This window comes from Phalacrocorax carbo, chromosome Z (genome assembly GCF_963921805.1).
Source record: "Phalacrocorax carbo chromosome Z, bPhaCar2.1, whole genome shotgun sequence".
In the NCBI taxonomy this organism is placed as follows: domain Eukaryota; kingdom Metazoa; phylum Chordata; class Aves; order Suliformes; family Phalacrocoracidae; genus Phalacrocorax; species Phalacrocorax carbo.
The window spans coordinates 44,080,118-44,097,506 of NC_087548.1; the positions used below are offsets into that span (position 1 = coordinate 44,080,118).

General features: G+C 38.1%; 1 protein-coding gene across 6 annotated transcripts in view; it reads left to right on the forward strand.

Moving 5' to 3' along the window:
• Positions 1–17,389, forward strand: part of NTRK2 (neurotrophic receptor tyrosine kinase 2) — a 204,588-nt gene that overhangs the window by 34,585 nt on the left and 152,614 nt on the right. For all 6 annotated transcript variants that reach the window (XM_064438186.1, XM_064438181.1, XM_064438182.1 and 3 more), the window contains exons 6-9: positions 6,484–6,620; positions 9,646–9,778; positions 11,321–11,620; positions 16,517–16,549. In XM_064438186.1, the coding sequence (XP_064294256.1) occupies positions 6,484–6,620; positions 9,646–9,778; positions 11,321–11,620; positions 16,517–16,549 (603 nt within the window). The remainder of the gene's footprint in view (positions 1–6,483; positions 6,621–9,645; positions 9,779–11,320; positions 11,621–16,516; positions 16,550–17,389) is intronic.

Sequence of the window (17,389 nt, forward strand, 5' to 3'; positions counted from 1 at the left end):
ACTCAGTGTCTCCCAGTGGTAGGAATCTGTGCTTTTCCTTTCACATGGGCATATCGAGCTGCTTTCCTGCCCCCCCCCCCCCCCCCCCCCAGTTGAAAAAAAGAAAAGTAGAGGCTACAGGAGGAGATTTTGTCATCCTTCTCTGGATTCAGGTTCAGGAATCTAACCTACACCTTTGGGGATAATGTCCTCACCACCAACCTGTAGAGTGTTTGAGACAATTCTAGTTTAACCCTGTCAGGCCTGTGCAAAATAACGCGGTCATTGTGGGAAACACCCATCAAGATTTGCTGTGCCACATGGTGAGCATACCTCTATTCAGTGGTTAGTCAGTGCTCTATTCAATGGTATATATTCTCCTATGGAGTTGAAGAGGTTTTGATCTGGGATGGTTTATTTAATTTAAATTAACATTCAGTGGGCAGAGTATGGAAGTATGCTGGGGAAAAGGATCATAGTCCCCCTTTATACCTTCCAGATTAGTGCCTTAACTTTCCATTTTAATTCAAGGGAAATTTCAAGTTTTTTTGTGCATTATGGCAAAGTTACAGTGGAGGAATGGAGAGTAGTGCCTGATGGTTAAAGCAGTGAATTGGGAAGTTGCAGGCTTCTCTTCACTGTAGCTGGAGAGGAAAGAGATCTTTGGGCTCCAGAAAAAAGAAGATATATGAGAGATGATGTTCCTAATTTCTGTTATCTCTGGATTTTATTTACCTAACATATTTTTCTATTTTCATTGAATATGTTTGTGGTTATCATCATGGAGTGACTTCTGTGAGATTTCTGCAATTATCTCTATGTATTGAGCATTTTGATTTTGTGGTTGTGATACAGGAAATACATTTCCAGGAAACAGAAACAATAATTTATGTTTCTTTAATTCATGTTCTGCATGTAAACGTTTCGGGTATCCTGTTGATAGTGCTCTAAAGATGCAGACAGGCTGACTTTTGGCCCTGTCTTTCTGCAGTCTTCGGTGGAACCATAGCCCACTTAGCCCATGGCTGAAATTTGGCTCAGAGCTTCTTGGCTGCAGACAGTTACTAAGTAAAACACAGGAGGTATATCACATATCCAACAGCTCCTATCTTTATAGCTAGAATTACTAGAAAGTTTTTGCTTTGTTTTTTAAAACCATAAAAGCCCGTAGGAAAAGACCTTTGGAATTTCTAAACACTCCTGTATTTCAAACAAGGCAGAATTTTAATAGAATGATACAAGAAAACTGTTTTTCTTACGTTGATACAACCTGTACAGCACCAGTAAGCCCTCTGAAATTTACAGATCCATGAGCACAGTTCTTGACAAATTGCATTGTCAACCATCCTGTTTTCAGGGTCCAGACAGTAAAAGTAGCGGGTGTTACCAAGCAGTACTGAAGTGCTGTATTTAGTTGTACGTTTTCTCCCTAGAGAGAAAAAGAAAATTGGGGGAGCCAAGAACTATGGACTGTATTGAAACCTCATGTGAGGCAAGCAGACTGGATTTGGGCCACTGTATCTTAAGAATTACCGGGGATATTTTATAAATCAGTCGTTCTGGTAGTCTGACTTGAAGTGGTTCAGTTTAATAGGTGGTGGGTGGCTCAGTGTTAATTTAATCATTCTGGGTTGATATACTTATTAAAAAGATTATTAAGGATTTCAGGTAAGGATTAAAATGACCTTATTAAAATTCAGATGCAGTTGGCTAGTTTTGAGAAAAAAAATTGTCACTTTTTTCTTGAGTAACTGCTTGTTCTTCTCACAGAGCAGGCTGACCTGCAAAAATGTGCCAAGCAAAAAAGAGGTGTCATGGGCCACGTTGAAAACCATTTAGTGACACTGTATCATTGCTAGACTCCTGGGAGTTTGTCGTCAGGTTGATAAAAATCAGGGGCTTAGCAGAGGATGGCATAAATGAATGCAATATTGGATTTGTGGTATTCTCTCAGGTGCTCATTTATTCATCATGTCATTTCTTAGGTATTAGTGAGGCTAACTGACCATATTGAGAGGATTTTTTGGTGAAGGTTTTTGAACAGTTCAGCAAATCTCAGAACTGAACAGGTAAAAGTTGAAGCTGAAAAGTCAATCTGGAAATAATTTTGTAAAAAGTTTTGTAACTGTGAAGGTAGTTAACCAGTGAAACAACATCTTGGGTCTAATGGTGGATTCTTTTCTCCTTGCTTAAGACCACCTTCTTCTAAAAGTTGCTGTAGTGTACTGGCTAGAGTGTTAGCTTGGTGCTGAGGGTTGAGTTACAGACTACAGAGTTTGTATTAATACTCAGTTATTTCTTAATTAGGTCATATCCTTCTTTTGACATACAGTGACAGTCTGGCTCTACCAAGGCCAGTGTATGTTTTCTGTAGAAAGTAGTAAGTAGCAGCATGAAGACTTTGAAAGCCCTCTAGGAGTTCAGGCACATTCTTTTTATTAATCTCCATTGACAGTTGTGTAGCCAAACGCTGTAGTCACCTTTGAAAATTTTGTCCAAAGTATTTGGATTTGTGATTGCTGAAGTCCCAGCTGTGCACAGTGAAGATATGAGTCATTCTATAGTGATGGTTGACAGTTCCACTGTCTGATGGCTTTGGGCCATTGGTTTGCACTAATGATGGTCTGTGAAGGTAAGTAGCCCCCCATCCTACTTAAAGGAGGATTTGTTCCTTCTAAAGCATGAGGTGATATTTGGAGAGTCTCGGCTGACATAAATGAGTTCCTCCTGCTTCTCTCTGTAGTGTCCAGTTGTGCTGGGGTATGGGAAGTGACTGCTTATTCTAACGTAGAGCTGCCTATTCCTGGGAAGTGTTATCAGTTTGAATGTGAGAACAGATATTCTGCATGTGGTGAAATAATGTAGCTGTTGTACACATGGATTTTAGTGCATGCTTTCATCTATTGAACTGTATAACTCTCTACATACGGTTTAAAATTCTCAATAGCAGGTTCTCTTCTTCCATTTTTGTAGACTGAAAAGCTTTGTGTAGATTATTGAGAAGAAAGGGGACTTGAGAAAACTAAATGAAACAGAGTGGCCTTAAGAAGATCATTCAGAAACTCTCTTTTCTCTGTCTAGTCAGAACAGGAGAGTACTCAATGAATTTGAACATTGCAGACAGATTTCAGAACTGGTAAAAGGGAATGGCTTTTGTATACAGCCTGGACAGTATGCCTGTGAAACTCATTGCTGCAGAAGGCTATTAAGGCCAAGAATATAGCAAACTTAAAAAAGAAATTGGATACTAGCAGGATTATTACTGATATCCAGAATTATAATAATTAATGCTATCAAAGTTTGAAAGAGATATTGTATTTCGAGCTTTGGGGCACAGGGTAATCTCTGTCTGACAGATATCAAGATGAGACTTGTGGAAAGATGATGTCATGTCTACCTTGCATGGGCTCTTATGCTACGGTCTAAACTTACTATGCTGACAGTACACAGAAGTATTTGAACCTGTTGTCTGATTACTTGTATCAATTACTATATGGAAATTCCTTTAAAATGTACATCCATATCAACAGAAGTGATAGAAATCTAAAACACTGTATTTAACCGAATTAAGTCAGGAGTAAATGCAGCATTGTTGGATATCTTTGTAATTGTGTAGGTGTCAAAATGCTACTGACTCGTATAAATGGTCTCACACTACATTGAGCATACATACTGAGCATATGTGTCGGTTAGGGTGCACTGTGGTTTTTTAAAAACAGATATTTTTCAGTGTAGGTTTTGCTGCTTAGTCTCATTGCTTTATTGGTAAGTCCAGTTTATCACATTTTCTAGATATGAGGTCTTGCACTACTGTCTGCTTTTTTCCAAACTGAGCCACTTCTCAGCTTGTGTGTATTCTGCTGTGGAACAGTCTGGGTGCCACTGGAAATAAAAGCCAAAATTCTTTTACAGTTAAAGTTCACTGACTCAAGATATCCAACCAGAAAAAATGAATCCTAAGGCAATTCTTGTGTTTGTTTCCCACCCACCTCTCCCTGGGAAAGGGAGTAAAAGAAAACACACACAATAATGTGATTATTTTGCTATTCTATTCTATTCTATTCTATTCTATTCTATTCTATTCTATTCTATTCTATTCTATTCTATTCTATTCTATTCTATTCTATTCTATTCATACCTTTTTGCTGCAGTGTTTTCTGCTGGGTCTTGCAACTGCTTTTTAGTGTAACTTTAGGAATCTATATAGATCTACATAGAATAATCACTATTATTTTATAACCGTCTGCCAGGATACAAGCATGATGTAGCTGCTTCCCTCAGAGATATAACACCAAGATGACATGTGCAGACTTTTACAAATAAAAAGAACTAAATCTATTTCTGCGTGGGAATCAGAACAGGTACCAGAGGAATTAAACTTCAGTTGCCTGTCCTGTAAATAAACACGCTGCAGGAAGAAGTTGTCTCAGAACGTAACAGCTATTAGAGCAGGGCTCTAAGGGACCAAAGTTGGTTTTGCTTTTGCTTGCATGAGAAGTTTCATGTAAAACAATGTGTTGGTAGGAACTGTGCAGGCTTCCACAGTGAAATGCTGATGTGTCCTGTAGACCTTGTCCCAAGTGCTAGAGCCAGGAAGAATTGGGGAGCTTTCATCTCTTCGCACGTTCAGGTCTGGCAAGAGTAGTTGGAATGGTTTTCAGAGGTGGTGTGGAAGTGTAACTTTATAAAGCAAATGATCTCATTACTTCTCTCCTTGTTCCCTAACCAGCATAATTAATATCCAAATGTTCTGTAAGATTAGTTTTATTTCCTGCCCAGCTAGTTGACAGACACTGCTGAGATTTGAATTCACAGCAGGCGAGAGCAGATGGCTACCTTCGCTAACAGATTACTGCATCAAAGCGTACAAACTGTCCAGCTCTGTCTCAATAAACTTCAACATATGATTTATAAAGTGAACATATTAGAAGAAATCCATGAAGCCTGTAACGGGAATCATATTACAGCACTACTTAAAGCACTGGGAGAATTGCCTAATCAGTTATTGTGCTGATTTTCAAATCTTATTAAGCAGGAAAGCATTGCCTGGAAAATTATTTGTCTTCTCTTTGGTATTACTTCCTCTTATTTAATTTTTATTGAACTAATTAAACCTAAAAGGAGATTTCCAATATGTACAGCTTCTATTGAAGTTCTAGCAAATGTATTAATGTGTTCACACTGATTTGGTGTTTAATTGTTTGTATGGGACTTTTTACATAAGCAAAAAAATCTCTGCTAAACTTCTATACCTGCAAGTCAATGACAAAACTACAGTATTTTTAACTAAAACAAAACAAAACAAAACAAAAGAACCATTGTTTCAGGAAAAAAAAGTCATTGCAAGATCATGCATAAGTATCCAGCACAGCAGATAAGCTTGATTATTTGACGTGATAAATTGCAAGTAAAACTTGCCTGGAACAGTTGATGAGAAATGCCTCATAAAGAAGGCCTAAGCTTTTAACAGTGTTTCAGCTCCAAATGATGGCACAGTATTTTAAAGAAAGATATGATATTTCTAGCATGTTGCATAATTATTTGCTATTGTATAAATATGAAATGTGAGGCCCGCTGTGCCTGAAGTCTGTTGATATTGCTGGCATTATTTTTTAAGAGGATCAGTCTGTAATTCCTTCAGTTTTTGTAAGCATTCAGCATGTATTTACCTTTTTGAAGCTCCCATTGCTCTGGGTGCTGACGAATGAGATACGGGATGATTTATAGCTCTGTGAGATGGAGGGGGAGTCCTGATTCTTGCAAAATCTGGGCTTGTTTCCTGGTGAGTGGTACCATCTCACTGCTTTTCTGTTTTTCTGAGGGGAGTAGCTAAGTCTGCTGAGGTGCCTTGGATAGCAGCTCTGTGCAATTGCTAACCCTCTCTTCTGTCCTTTCTCTCCTCTGGTTTGATCTGTACAGTGCTCTGTTTCCCTCACTTTGTAATTAAGATCTAGGTTTTGTCCTGCTTTCTGTGAGCTTTCTATCTGCATGAGAGGGAGGGCTGCATTCTCTTGTGTGATCCTGGGAACTAATGGGATTTTCCTGTTAGTGTTGTGGAGAACAGTGGGACTACCACAGTGTCAGTTTGTGGAGAACAGAGGTTGCTTTGCAGCTGTTACAAAGAGACAGATTAAATTCCCAGTTTTAAAGAATAAGGGAAGGGGTTCTTTTCACTTTGAAGTTAAAAACTGATGTTAGGATAACTTCTGTTTGCCCACCTGAAACATTTCCCTATATAATTAGCTTAATGTATTTCCATGTGCAGTAATGTTTTCTTAGGATGTGAAGCAGAAGAAGCGCAGAAAAATATTATGCAGCAGCTTAAAGACTATAGTTATATGTTTCCAAAGATGCTGTTTGTATTCCCTGACTGAATAGTAAGTTGCCGCAGTAGATATCTGATTTAGTAGTGTTTTTGCTTGCATTTATACAGCTTGCTTGTAATCGAGTGGTGTCTATTTCTGTCAAATACAAATGCATGTGGGTTTTTTTTTTCTATTGTAGACTTGCCCTCAGCAAACTTAAGCAATTACAACATCACCGTGGTGGAAGGAAAGAGCATCACACTGTACTGTGATACTACTGGCGGGCCACCCCCTAATGTGTCCTGGGTGCTCACTAATCTTGTTTCAAACCATGAGGTAAGTTTCATGTTCAAATACATGACTATTCAGAGACAGGAGATATCTGCTGGAGAATGGTATAAAGGTTCATGTCCAGCTTTAGTTTACTTTTTATTTTACACTTTATAACTTTCAATTGAAAATATGAAATAAAAAAATTAATGCTGGAATTACATTTATTTTCTAGTTCCTTTCAATCCAGAGTGGCTGCCACATTTGCTCCTTGAGACTCTGATTTGACTCTGGTTTTTGGATATTCAGTTATAAATGAGTGTACTGTAGATTTCTGGAAGTAATGTCATGAATTGGGATACTGAAACCCAAGGGCTTTCTTATTATCACTAATACCTGCATACAAAGAATAAGTCAAATCTACCCTAATAACGAAAAAAGCTTTGTGTCTCTAATTTTATCATATTTTCATGCCAAAAGCTTGGTGTGTTGGAATTTGGTTGTAAATATTTTCTGGCTTGTTTAATTTTCCTTCAACAAACAAAGCAGTAACAGGAAGCCTTGGGAATTGAAGTGAAGGTTTTACTAAAAAGAATGGCATTTTTAAAATGATGTATGAAGGTGTTTCCTCAATAAGATCATCTAGGCAGGGGGCATTTTGTTTTCTGAGATCTTTGCGTTCTGTGTCCCTGCTTTGGACTGTGTGCACACTGCAGATGGAATGAATTCTTTCTGATGGAAGTGTTGATTAAGGAGAGGCATGTAAGCCGACCTTCAACATGCTGCTCCTAACCTCCTGAATTGACATTATTTACACAGTCGGCTAGACCCTCTCTTATTTTTAGTTTTATGGCATTGGCTTTCCTACATTTATGATGGCACAGACTGCCTACAACTTCCTGGTCTGTAGAAAGTGCAGGATGTGTACTTCCAAAACTGTTCCTGCCATGCAGAAGAGCCAGGACATCTGGGCTCTTGTAATCTTTGTACGTTTTCCCTTGAGGTCATTATATCAGGCCTGCATAGAATTTGACTACCTTGTCTTTCAGGTCTCATAAGTAAGAGCTGTGTAGAGCTCTAGTTTTATTTTTTAAATTTTATTTAATCTGTAAAACTACCCAAACGTATCAGTCATCACCAACAACACGAAATTAAAACAGTATGGGGAACCTATGTAAAATTGTGCTCTTTTTTCTTTTTCTTTTTCTTTTTCTTTTTCTTTTTCTTTTTCTTTTTCTTTTTCTTTTTCTTTTTCTTTTTCTTTTTCTTTTTCTTTTTCTTTTTCTTTTTCTTTTTCTTTTTCTTTTTCGAGTCAAAACAAATGTGGGATGCTTTCCAAAAAGTGAAATCACCTCATTTTTTAACCCTCCTATCTTTGAAATGCCATGGTCAGTTCTCTTCAAGCTTTCCAGAAATATTCTGTCCTGGCATAACTTCATCTTGAGATTTCAGAGGGGTTCATAATATAGGCTAGCTACAACCTTCACCATGGAGCACAGTAGTCTTTTCAGTAGCAGAAGAATGAGTGCCTTTTAAACCTCATTTGCCATTCACAACTATCCTTCCTTTTTCCTGAGTGTTGCTTTTGGTTTCCTTTCTCTCACATCTCAGTTTGTGCCTCCCTTTTCTTCACCTCGTATGCTGCTTTTGCCTGTTTTCTCTCTCTGTCCTGTTTTACAGAGATGTTCACAAAAGTTAAAACTAAACTCTAGTCCGGCAGACGTAACAGTATTCTCTCAGTTTCTGTCCTGATGTATAATCTGACTGATGTTGGTGAGATTTTTCGTGCTCTAGATTTCAGCTCTAAGCCTGTGATTGGGCCCCTCTGCTTTCAGTGCAGCTTTGAGCACTGCTCACCTTTGAATGCTGCACATGGAGAAATGTGTCATGAGGTCACTGAAATCAAAGGGGCATTTAATTTGAGTTAAGGTGTCATCTTGAGGGTCAAAATTCTGGTTCCACAGGACTGTATGTGGGAGCGTTCCTTCACGTCCCCATTAACCTGCACTGAAAGTCACTGTGGTTTTATAGATGCAGTGTTATTTGTGTTCTATGCAGCACTGAAACCTATGTGTATGCTAAGGAAAGTACCTCAGAAGTAGTTTTTAAAAATGATCCTAATTATTGTTTATTTTCTGAATGTGGTTTTGGTTACCTTCCTTTTTGAGAAAGTAGTCTCGCATTTTTATGAAAAATTCAAGTATGGAAATAGTAGTTATTTGGAGATCATACGAAGGACCTGATTTAAGAAAACAAGAGTGTTTAACAACTAGCTTTGCTAGGGGTTTGTGGGTTTCTTTGGTAATTCAGTTCTATTTGCTTTATTCAGCGATGTATAGCTGTGTATCCAATGTGGCATTTAAGGCTGTAAATGGGCACTGAGCTTTCTAAGGATCATAAGAATCAAGATTTCTAAGAATCATAATTCTTTAATTAGCCTGTGCTTAAACACATCAAACAGTACTTGGGCAGTAGCTTAGGGAGTAGAAGCTATGTACTTTCTCACAGAAGGTTTAATGAGAAGAAGAAGCTTTCAAGAGAAATTTGGCAAAGGAAGAAGGAGAAGACGCATTGTTGTCAATGTGCAGTAGAGCTGAGAAGGCAGCAGGGGAAGAACTGTCAAGTTAAGTGTAAAGGAAAGAGACAAAAGGAAGAGCAAAGCCAGGGTTGAACAGAATATAGGCAGGAAGACATTCAAGGGGAGCAGAGATAGATGATAGAAATCAGTCATGAAGTGGAAGAGAGGAATGAGCAAGGATATGAGTAGAGAAAATAAATATTTGTGTAGAGGGGAAAAGTTGTTTAAAAAAAAGGCAGAAACTGAAAGTGACAGGTCAGAAAAGTGGTCAAGGGCAGTGTTTGAAGCAGGACTTTTGGAGCTTTGAATCCATTGCCACTGACAGTTAAAATTGGTACTGTAGGTGTCTCTACTAATCAGACACTGAAGTAATGCCTTGATTAATTGTGAACCGAAACAGCTAAAAGCAAGGGAAAACGAAAAATGCCATTCAGCTGTGGCCAATGATTCCCTCCCTCTCCCTTGTTCTTTATGCTGCAGTTAACACATACATGTTTTTCTGATCACTTGTAGAGTGACACAAGTAAGAACCCTGCCTCGCTAACCATAAAGAACGTTTCATCCATGGACAGCGGACTGTGGATTTCCTGCGTAGCAGAGAACATTGTGGGAGAGGACCAAGCCTCTGCTGAGCTCACGGTATTCTGTACGTACGCTGGCCTCTGTACAGCTCCCAGGGCCAAACTGCATTGGCAGTTACTGTTCTGGGTATAAATATTTTCTGGGCATGCAGATTGTTGAAAGAAAAACCCTTAGGGCATGTGAACTATCTACTGCCGTTACTTCTGGCAGTAGCCCAACTAGCGGTTGTTGTATTTATCTTTTTGAGCCCTGTGTTCTGCAAAAATGCTTTATCTTCCAGTTAGAATGATCTGTAAGTAGAGGTCTGAAACCCAAAGTACTCAATGGCACTGTCAATGTGGGGAAGGTTTGTAATGGTGTGCATGTATATACACACACTGTCTTAGGAATTAAGAAGTGACAATGCATCAAAAGGCTCATAGAATTAATTATAAGAGACTACAAATGTTTAAGTTCTTATTATCTAAAGCAACAACTGCTTTGTTCAAAAAATAACACACTTGCAACATTTGTACTGCCAGATGTAAATTTATTTGTCATAGCTTTGACTAATACACGTATTTGTCGAGGCCAAGGAAGGGGGAAGGGACATGCAGTGGAGAAGCACTGGCTTCTTAGATCTAAGCTCCAGCCTGAATTCATTTTATGTGAACTAGACAGCATGTTTTCACAAGTTGCAACCCTCTGTTTAATTGAAGATGGGAATGGAACGCTTTGTAGATGGCAAACTTTGTTCAGCATGTGCTCATGACAGAGTAAACTAGAAAAATCACTGTAGATGTAGGTTTGTAGGTTGAAACTGGATATGTAATAGCTATGGGAAGGGACATAAACTAGAAGTGTTTGAACAGTGTAAATGAGATTCTGAGCTTGGCAGTGTTATGAGTGATAAAAGGGAGTATAACTAGATGAAATTGGATGCAGTTAAGAATAAGTATCAAGGAAAAATTCCCAATAGTGAAATAATGGGCAAGGTGTTGGAATAATCTCCTGAGGGAAACAGAACAAGTCTGTAAACTTGAGGCATTTAGCAGGTTTGAACAAAGAATGAGAAAATGTATGGTAGAAAATAATCTTTCCCTGACAGAAGAATCCAGGGAATTAAGTCATCTGTTTCTGGCTTTGATTCTGTGAAGAAAATAATCTGAAAGTTTGGATTCCTAGCTGAATATGTTTCCAGTGCTCCTTGCTTTTGGCCAGCTTTTAAATATTTGCAATACTGTTGTGTTCCTTCAGCACTCCTCTACGCCATTTTTTCAGCAGAGTAAAGCTAAAACATTTCTCTCCCTCTTCTCAGTGATCCATTAACTCTTCCCACACCTTACAGGGTTTAAGTGATTTAACAGGTGTTCAGTGTTTGACTGAAACTAGTTTGTTTTGTTTGTCTCTGAAGAATGGCTTTATTTTGGTTGTGAGGATAGTACCCAAGGCAGAGCAGGTGGATTCCGGTGTGAGTATCCTCCAAATAGGTATCATTCCTACTAATAACATACTTTCGTACTGATGAATGAAAAATACTTTACTGATAACTCTGGGGGGAGGAAGGGAAGGGAGGAAAGACACGTTCAGAATATTCTGATGTTCTTCACTCTTTTTTCCAATATAGTTGCACCAAATATCACGTTTATTGAATCTCCAACCCCGGACCACCACTGGTGTATTCCATTCACTGTGAAAGGGAACCCTAAGCCCACATTGCAGTGGTTCTATGAAGGGGCTATACTGAATGAGTCTGAATACATCTGTACTAAAATACATGTTATCAATCAAAGTGAATACCATGGCTGCCTTCAGCTGGACAATCCTACCCACCTGAATAATGGTGCTTATACCTTACTGGCAAAGAATGAGTACGGAGAGGATGAAAAACGTGTTGATGCTCATTTCATGTCAGTGCCTGGAGATGGTAAATATAATTTCTTTTTTTTTTATGTTAGCAATTGCAAATTGATGAGACTGTGTAGACAGTGCTCCTCACCAGTTTAACTCTTTTGGAGGAAGCTTTTTATATGTTGGGGTTTTTTTTTCTCTCTGAATGAATGTCTTCAAGATTAATTGTAAAATAATGTCTTTCTTGAGCATTTTCTTCTTGTTTATTGCTCTTCAAGGGAGGCCACATGAGTGCTCTGTCAATCTTCCCTTTAAGTAACCATCCTCGGTGCCAGCTAAGGCTAGCAAAAGGTTGCTGTTTCTGAAGTGCTTTCTCAAGACTTAGTTCTGGTCCTGGAAAGCACTGAGTGCCAGTTCAGCCACTCTGTAAGCTTTCTGCACTGCATATGAATGCAACTAGGCAGTGTATCCAAGGACGCGGTGGATGCCTATGTAGCATCTAGTGCCTTAGTGCAAAATCAATAGTGCAGTCCAGTGAGTTGATGATATGTTGTTTAGGACACCAGAGGGAGCTGGAGAGAAAACAAGTAACCCAGAGGCAAGATGGACAAGGTCTCAGGTCCTCACAGGCACTTTGATGTCCGAATCCCATTTGTTTCGGTGGAGGTTGGGCTCTTACATGCTTAGGAATATCCGTGCTCAAGATGGTTGCTGTTAAATATATGTATCTCCAGTTGCTCTAAAGGCTCCACCTCAGCACTCCTAAATGTTATGTGAGCAAGCTCTAGATGGACTAACTCACTGAGCTGCAGGGACTACTGTAAGTGATCTTCACTGTGGTTTGATTTTTTCATCTTCATCTTCAAAGCCATATGTGAAGTGACGAAGAGCAAGAAGGCATACATGTAAGCATATTGCTGTATGTGGAAAAAACTCTGTGTGGACCTTGCACAGCTGGAGTGGAAATAAAGGCATGTTTTTGCGCAAATAATTGCATAGTCATATCTGAAAATATTAACATGTGTGTACCTTTGGCTTTTTAGCCATGGGATATAAGTAGCTGCCTTCTTTTTTGAAACAGCAATGTGCAGTGCTAATGTTATCTGGCAGGGAAAAAAAGTGAACATTTAAATTCTCTCCCCTACATTGCAGGCTACAGACAGTAAAAATATGGTCTATTTTTAATATTTTTCCCTATCAGCTCAGTTTGCTGTAGGGAGAGAAATAGCAGGTCTTTTGCTTTCCCACCATTAGAAGGAGAAGGTGAAGACCTGATACAACCAGGCTTTGTTTACTCCTGCTGTCCTTTGTGCACCTCTCCTCTTTTTTACTCTGGAGTTCTTCCTTAAAAAGACTTATTACAGAAACACGCCATGGTTTCAACTACTGGCATCCTCTAATACTGCATTACAGCAGTTCAGGAAAACAGTTCACCTCACAGATGTTCTGTGTACGATGGAAGGTCTCTCATGCCCTGATTATTTAATATGAACCTGGCTTAATTTTTTCTAACAGAATAACAATTCCTCTAATACATGTAGGTGAATTTATGATTTTTTTTTTGTCTTTGATCCAAATCCCTTTTACTATTCTGGTTTTCCTTTATGCTTCTCCCCTGTAGACTGAAAATTTCCCAGTTGTGGCCTTTTAAATCAGTAAATAGAACTGTAGGTATCCAAATTAGAAAGACAGCATTATTTACTTGTTCCATCCTCTTTATACTCATAAAGAATATAAGTCTCTCAAGATAATCTGTGCTGTGTTCTTCAAGTGTTTCCCAAGCTCTGAGGTGGATTAAGCTTCACAAAAAGAGTATAGAAGAAACAGGACTATGTATAGACGGGATGTAACTGCATTAGAAATTAGTTCAGGCACAGCGGATGGCACCAAACCAGTCTTAAAAATTAACAATGGGGGAAATTGCTTATCTACTTAGCCTCCTCAATATTGTTTTTATTAGTGGGGCTTTTTCCTCTAAGAATCATGGCACTGAGATTTAGAAAACGTCACAACATTGTTGTCTCCTCCACTGAAGCTGGCATAAAAGTAGATGTTAAAAAACTAGAATCCTCTGTGCATTGTATTACAAATTTTGTTTTAATCTATTACTATTTAAAGCACTGTCAGGCTTTTTCAAACCTTAAAAGGCTTTTTCAGTGCTGTCGTTACTGTGTAGTTTCTGCTTTTGGCCCACATATTGTACAATGAAGCATAAAGAATAAGGCCCACGCCCTGGTATTATGTTCATTTCCATACCTTCATGTCTGAATTAAATACCACTCCTGATGTTTCATGGGGTGGGGTATACTCACTGAGCTTTGAACTGATGCGCTGGTTATTGCATCACTTACGGGCAAATGCTCTTAAGGTCAAAACAAAAGAAAACAAAAAGAAAAAACGCTCACCTGTAATCCTTATGTCTACCTAAATTTCATACAACTAGGTCTGAAGCATATTCTGTCATCAACATTGTAACACTCCACTTTTAAAGTTGCTTCAAAATGATGAAGACATGATTTGTGCTAAGATGCTCTCAACTTCAGCATGCTACTTGCAGAACGTTTTCACTGGTCTGAGGATGCATGCACAAAGGAGAGGAAAGCACATACCACAGTGGGATTTGGATTGAGTTAATGATAACACAGTTAATGTTGTAACTTAAGACTTTGCTTTAAATACGAAGTCCTGGAAAAAGAAATTTCATGTTCTGTTAGCTAGATTTTAAACTAGCTTTAGTCCGCTAAAGTTCTTGGATTCCTGTAAAGCTGTTCATGCTGAGGATGACTTAATTATTTGACATTACACTGCAGCAAAGAGTAAGAAGTGTTCATGTTTTATTCTGGGGGCTGTTCTCATAGTTGATCCAAAACAGCAAATGAATTCCAGGAGAGATTTTTACCAATAGTAAGTATTTTTAATTAAGCTTATTCATCTACCAGCTCTCTACTCTAAAACTCAGCTGAAGGAATTCAAGTCGCATAGTATCTTGTAAAACTAAAAGAATATGTTAAATATGCGGTAGAAGTAGCATCTAGCTTGTGTCACATGGGACTACTTTGCAGTAGTATGCTTTTGGATTGAGTCTTTTGCTGCTGCTTTGTTTTGAAAATGTCAAGTTTATAAAGAAAGAACCAAACAAACCAAGTGTAGTTGACGTAGTTTATAATGAGTAGATAGGATAAGTCTCTTAATACTTACACAACAACCTGTTCTAATAGGGACCAAAACAACAATGCTGCTCTGTTTTTGCCTTAAAAATAATTATGTTTAAATGTTCTAAATTACTGTGGTGAAGTTTAATGTTAAAATAGCATCAATTGATATTTTGATGATTGAGTAGATATGTTTTTATGTAGGGAATACTAAATAGAAATTTGGGTTTCATCCAGCATCTTGATGTTTTGCAGCTTTATTTGAAGTGTTTAGTTATATAAAAGGTATTCAAATTGAGTTGATGCCTTCCTAGTTTATACTCCTGGCAGGAGTTAAGGGTTAAACTAATCTAATTATTTCATCCCAATTCCAGTAAACAGTAACAAAAATGTTGCCATTTAACTCAGGATTTTTGTTTTTTTTTAACCTTCATATTACAGAAGGTAACTTAGAATTTTAACATATGGACATTTTATACTGAAAAAACTGAATCCGTGAACTTTTACGGACAGAAAACCCTGGTCCGAAGTTGCTTGAGGCCAGATACTACAAGCTTTCTTCACTTGTTATTTATTTCTGCAGACTGACATGGGAGTTCTCACGGGGTCTATAAACCTATATCTCTGGATACTAGAATATCTTCAAATGCATTTTAAAATAAACCTAATTATCTGCTGCCATTCTGCAAACAGGTTGTAACTCTGTTTAGTATTTTCAGCACAGATTCTCATGCTGCTGACATAAGCAGAGACAATGGTGTTCTGGTCGTACTTCACGGTGGCTTTATGCCAGTGTAATGCCACTGCTCTGTACTTACTGTATAGTACTATAAACAGAATTATGCTTTTTGAAGTTTGATTCTTTTTCAGAGATTTTAACTATCTGTTAATTTCATTTCCAAACCAACAAAGAGTAAAAATATGGAAGAGATGATTAGGAGCCTACCACATAAGCTATGCTATAAATACATTATAGGCCAGAATGAACGGGTATGTTGAATTGCAACGCAAGTGTCTTTCAAAGCGTGAATAGTCTAACAGTACACTAATTTCAGTGGGCGTTCTGTGCATTATACTCACATATGTGCTCAACCTTACATATGTGCAGTAATTAGAAAAAGCTTCAAGCTGGAACTAGTAAAATTTAGGAAAGTGTAGACTAGATGGGTATCCATTTTTTTGTGTAAAGGCTAGCTTCCAAGACTTCTGACTTTTTTGGTAAGAGTTCTTTCTGTGTATCAGCTGTACAGCAGGCTTCTTGGAAGCATTGTTTTACAGAGTGAATGAAATGTTGCTGCTTAGGTCATTGCTACCCCTAGCCCTTAACTTGCCAGCTCACAGCTAAACCGGTTTGCTCTCATATAATAGCAAAATTTTTTGACCAGGTAAAAGTAAGTGATTGTTAATGCTCACTGAAGTCTGCTTCCACTTAAGGTCAGGGAGAATTCTGCCATTGATTTTTCAACAGGAATAGTTATTGTTGCACTTACTCCAGATACACATTAACAGCAGACAGCAGAATTTTGCCCAATTGGGAAATACACCTGCCTTGGACAGAGTGAGTGCCCTGTGTGTTAGCTGTTTCACATGAAGCAAAACATCCTTTGGGATAGCTCTAAAATGGTTATAAGTGTAATCTGATAAATAGATACTGCAATATACTGATGTTGCTTTGTATTTGTGTAGGTACTGATCATGGCTATTGTAAATAACATGTCAACTCTTAAAAAATTCCTAAAGAAACTCTTATTCCTTCAGCATTTGCAATCTATTTACAAAAGCTTTTTCTTTTTTTTTTTTTTTCTCTTCTCCATGTACAGGTAGTGGCCCAATTGTGGATCCAGACGTTTATGGTATATATTTGATTTCCTTTTTCTTTTCTTTTAATGATAGAAATGAAGGAACTGAAACCATTAAAAGATTGAATGTCAGGCTCAGTTAAATTGAAATGGCACATATTATAACACAATTATAAAAGGTACTTTTTATTTTTGGTTCTCCTCCTGCCTTATATTATTTAAGATAAATGAAGGCAATATGACGTTTTACTTACTCTGCTGCTTTTGATTCACATTAGGAGAAGCATAAATCCACTGCTACAAATGGTTGCAGTTGATCCTGTAGGATGACAGCTGCCTGATGTAGCTCACAGGCATGAGATTTTGTGAACCTTTTGGAGGCATTCGTTGGAGGAAAGAGAGTTCGTGATTTCTCCTTATATAACTTAATTTATTTTTTCAGGGATGATTCCATACTTGCTTTGCCTCCAAAAATGTCCCCCTAAATCCCACTTAAAAATGAGGTTGGCACAAGTAAGTTTTCCTATAGGCAATTTATTTTGCTCTGTCCGTTCATTTGTACCTTCCCTTAATCTCTCTTGCATAAGCAGACCATCAACTTAGTGATATCAGTGTGTGCCAGAAGATTTGATGACACAGTGTTCACAGTATTTTTTTAGTTAGGCAAAATGTTTTGGTCTATACCTAGTGAAAGCCAGTGTGCACTAGAATAGAAGGTGCAGAATGAAAAGCAACTTGCTGGTTTTACATAATACTTTTGTTATACTTCTGGTGAGTAGGAAAGTCCATCCTAACCAACATACCCAAACACCCTTTACCTTCCAGCAGAAGCTGGATGATGTTTGGAGTACTTTTTACTTGGATGAAATGGCCCCTCACTCATGTTTTCTTAAG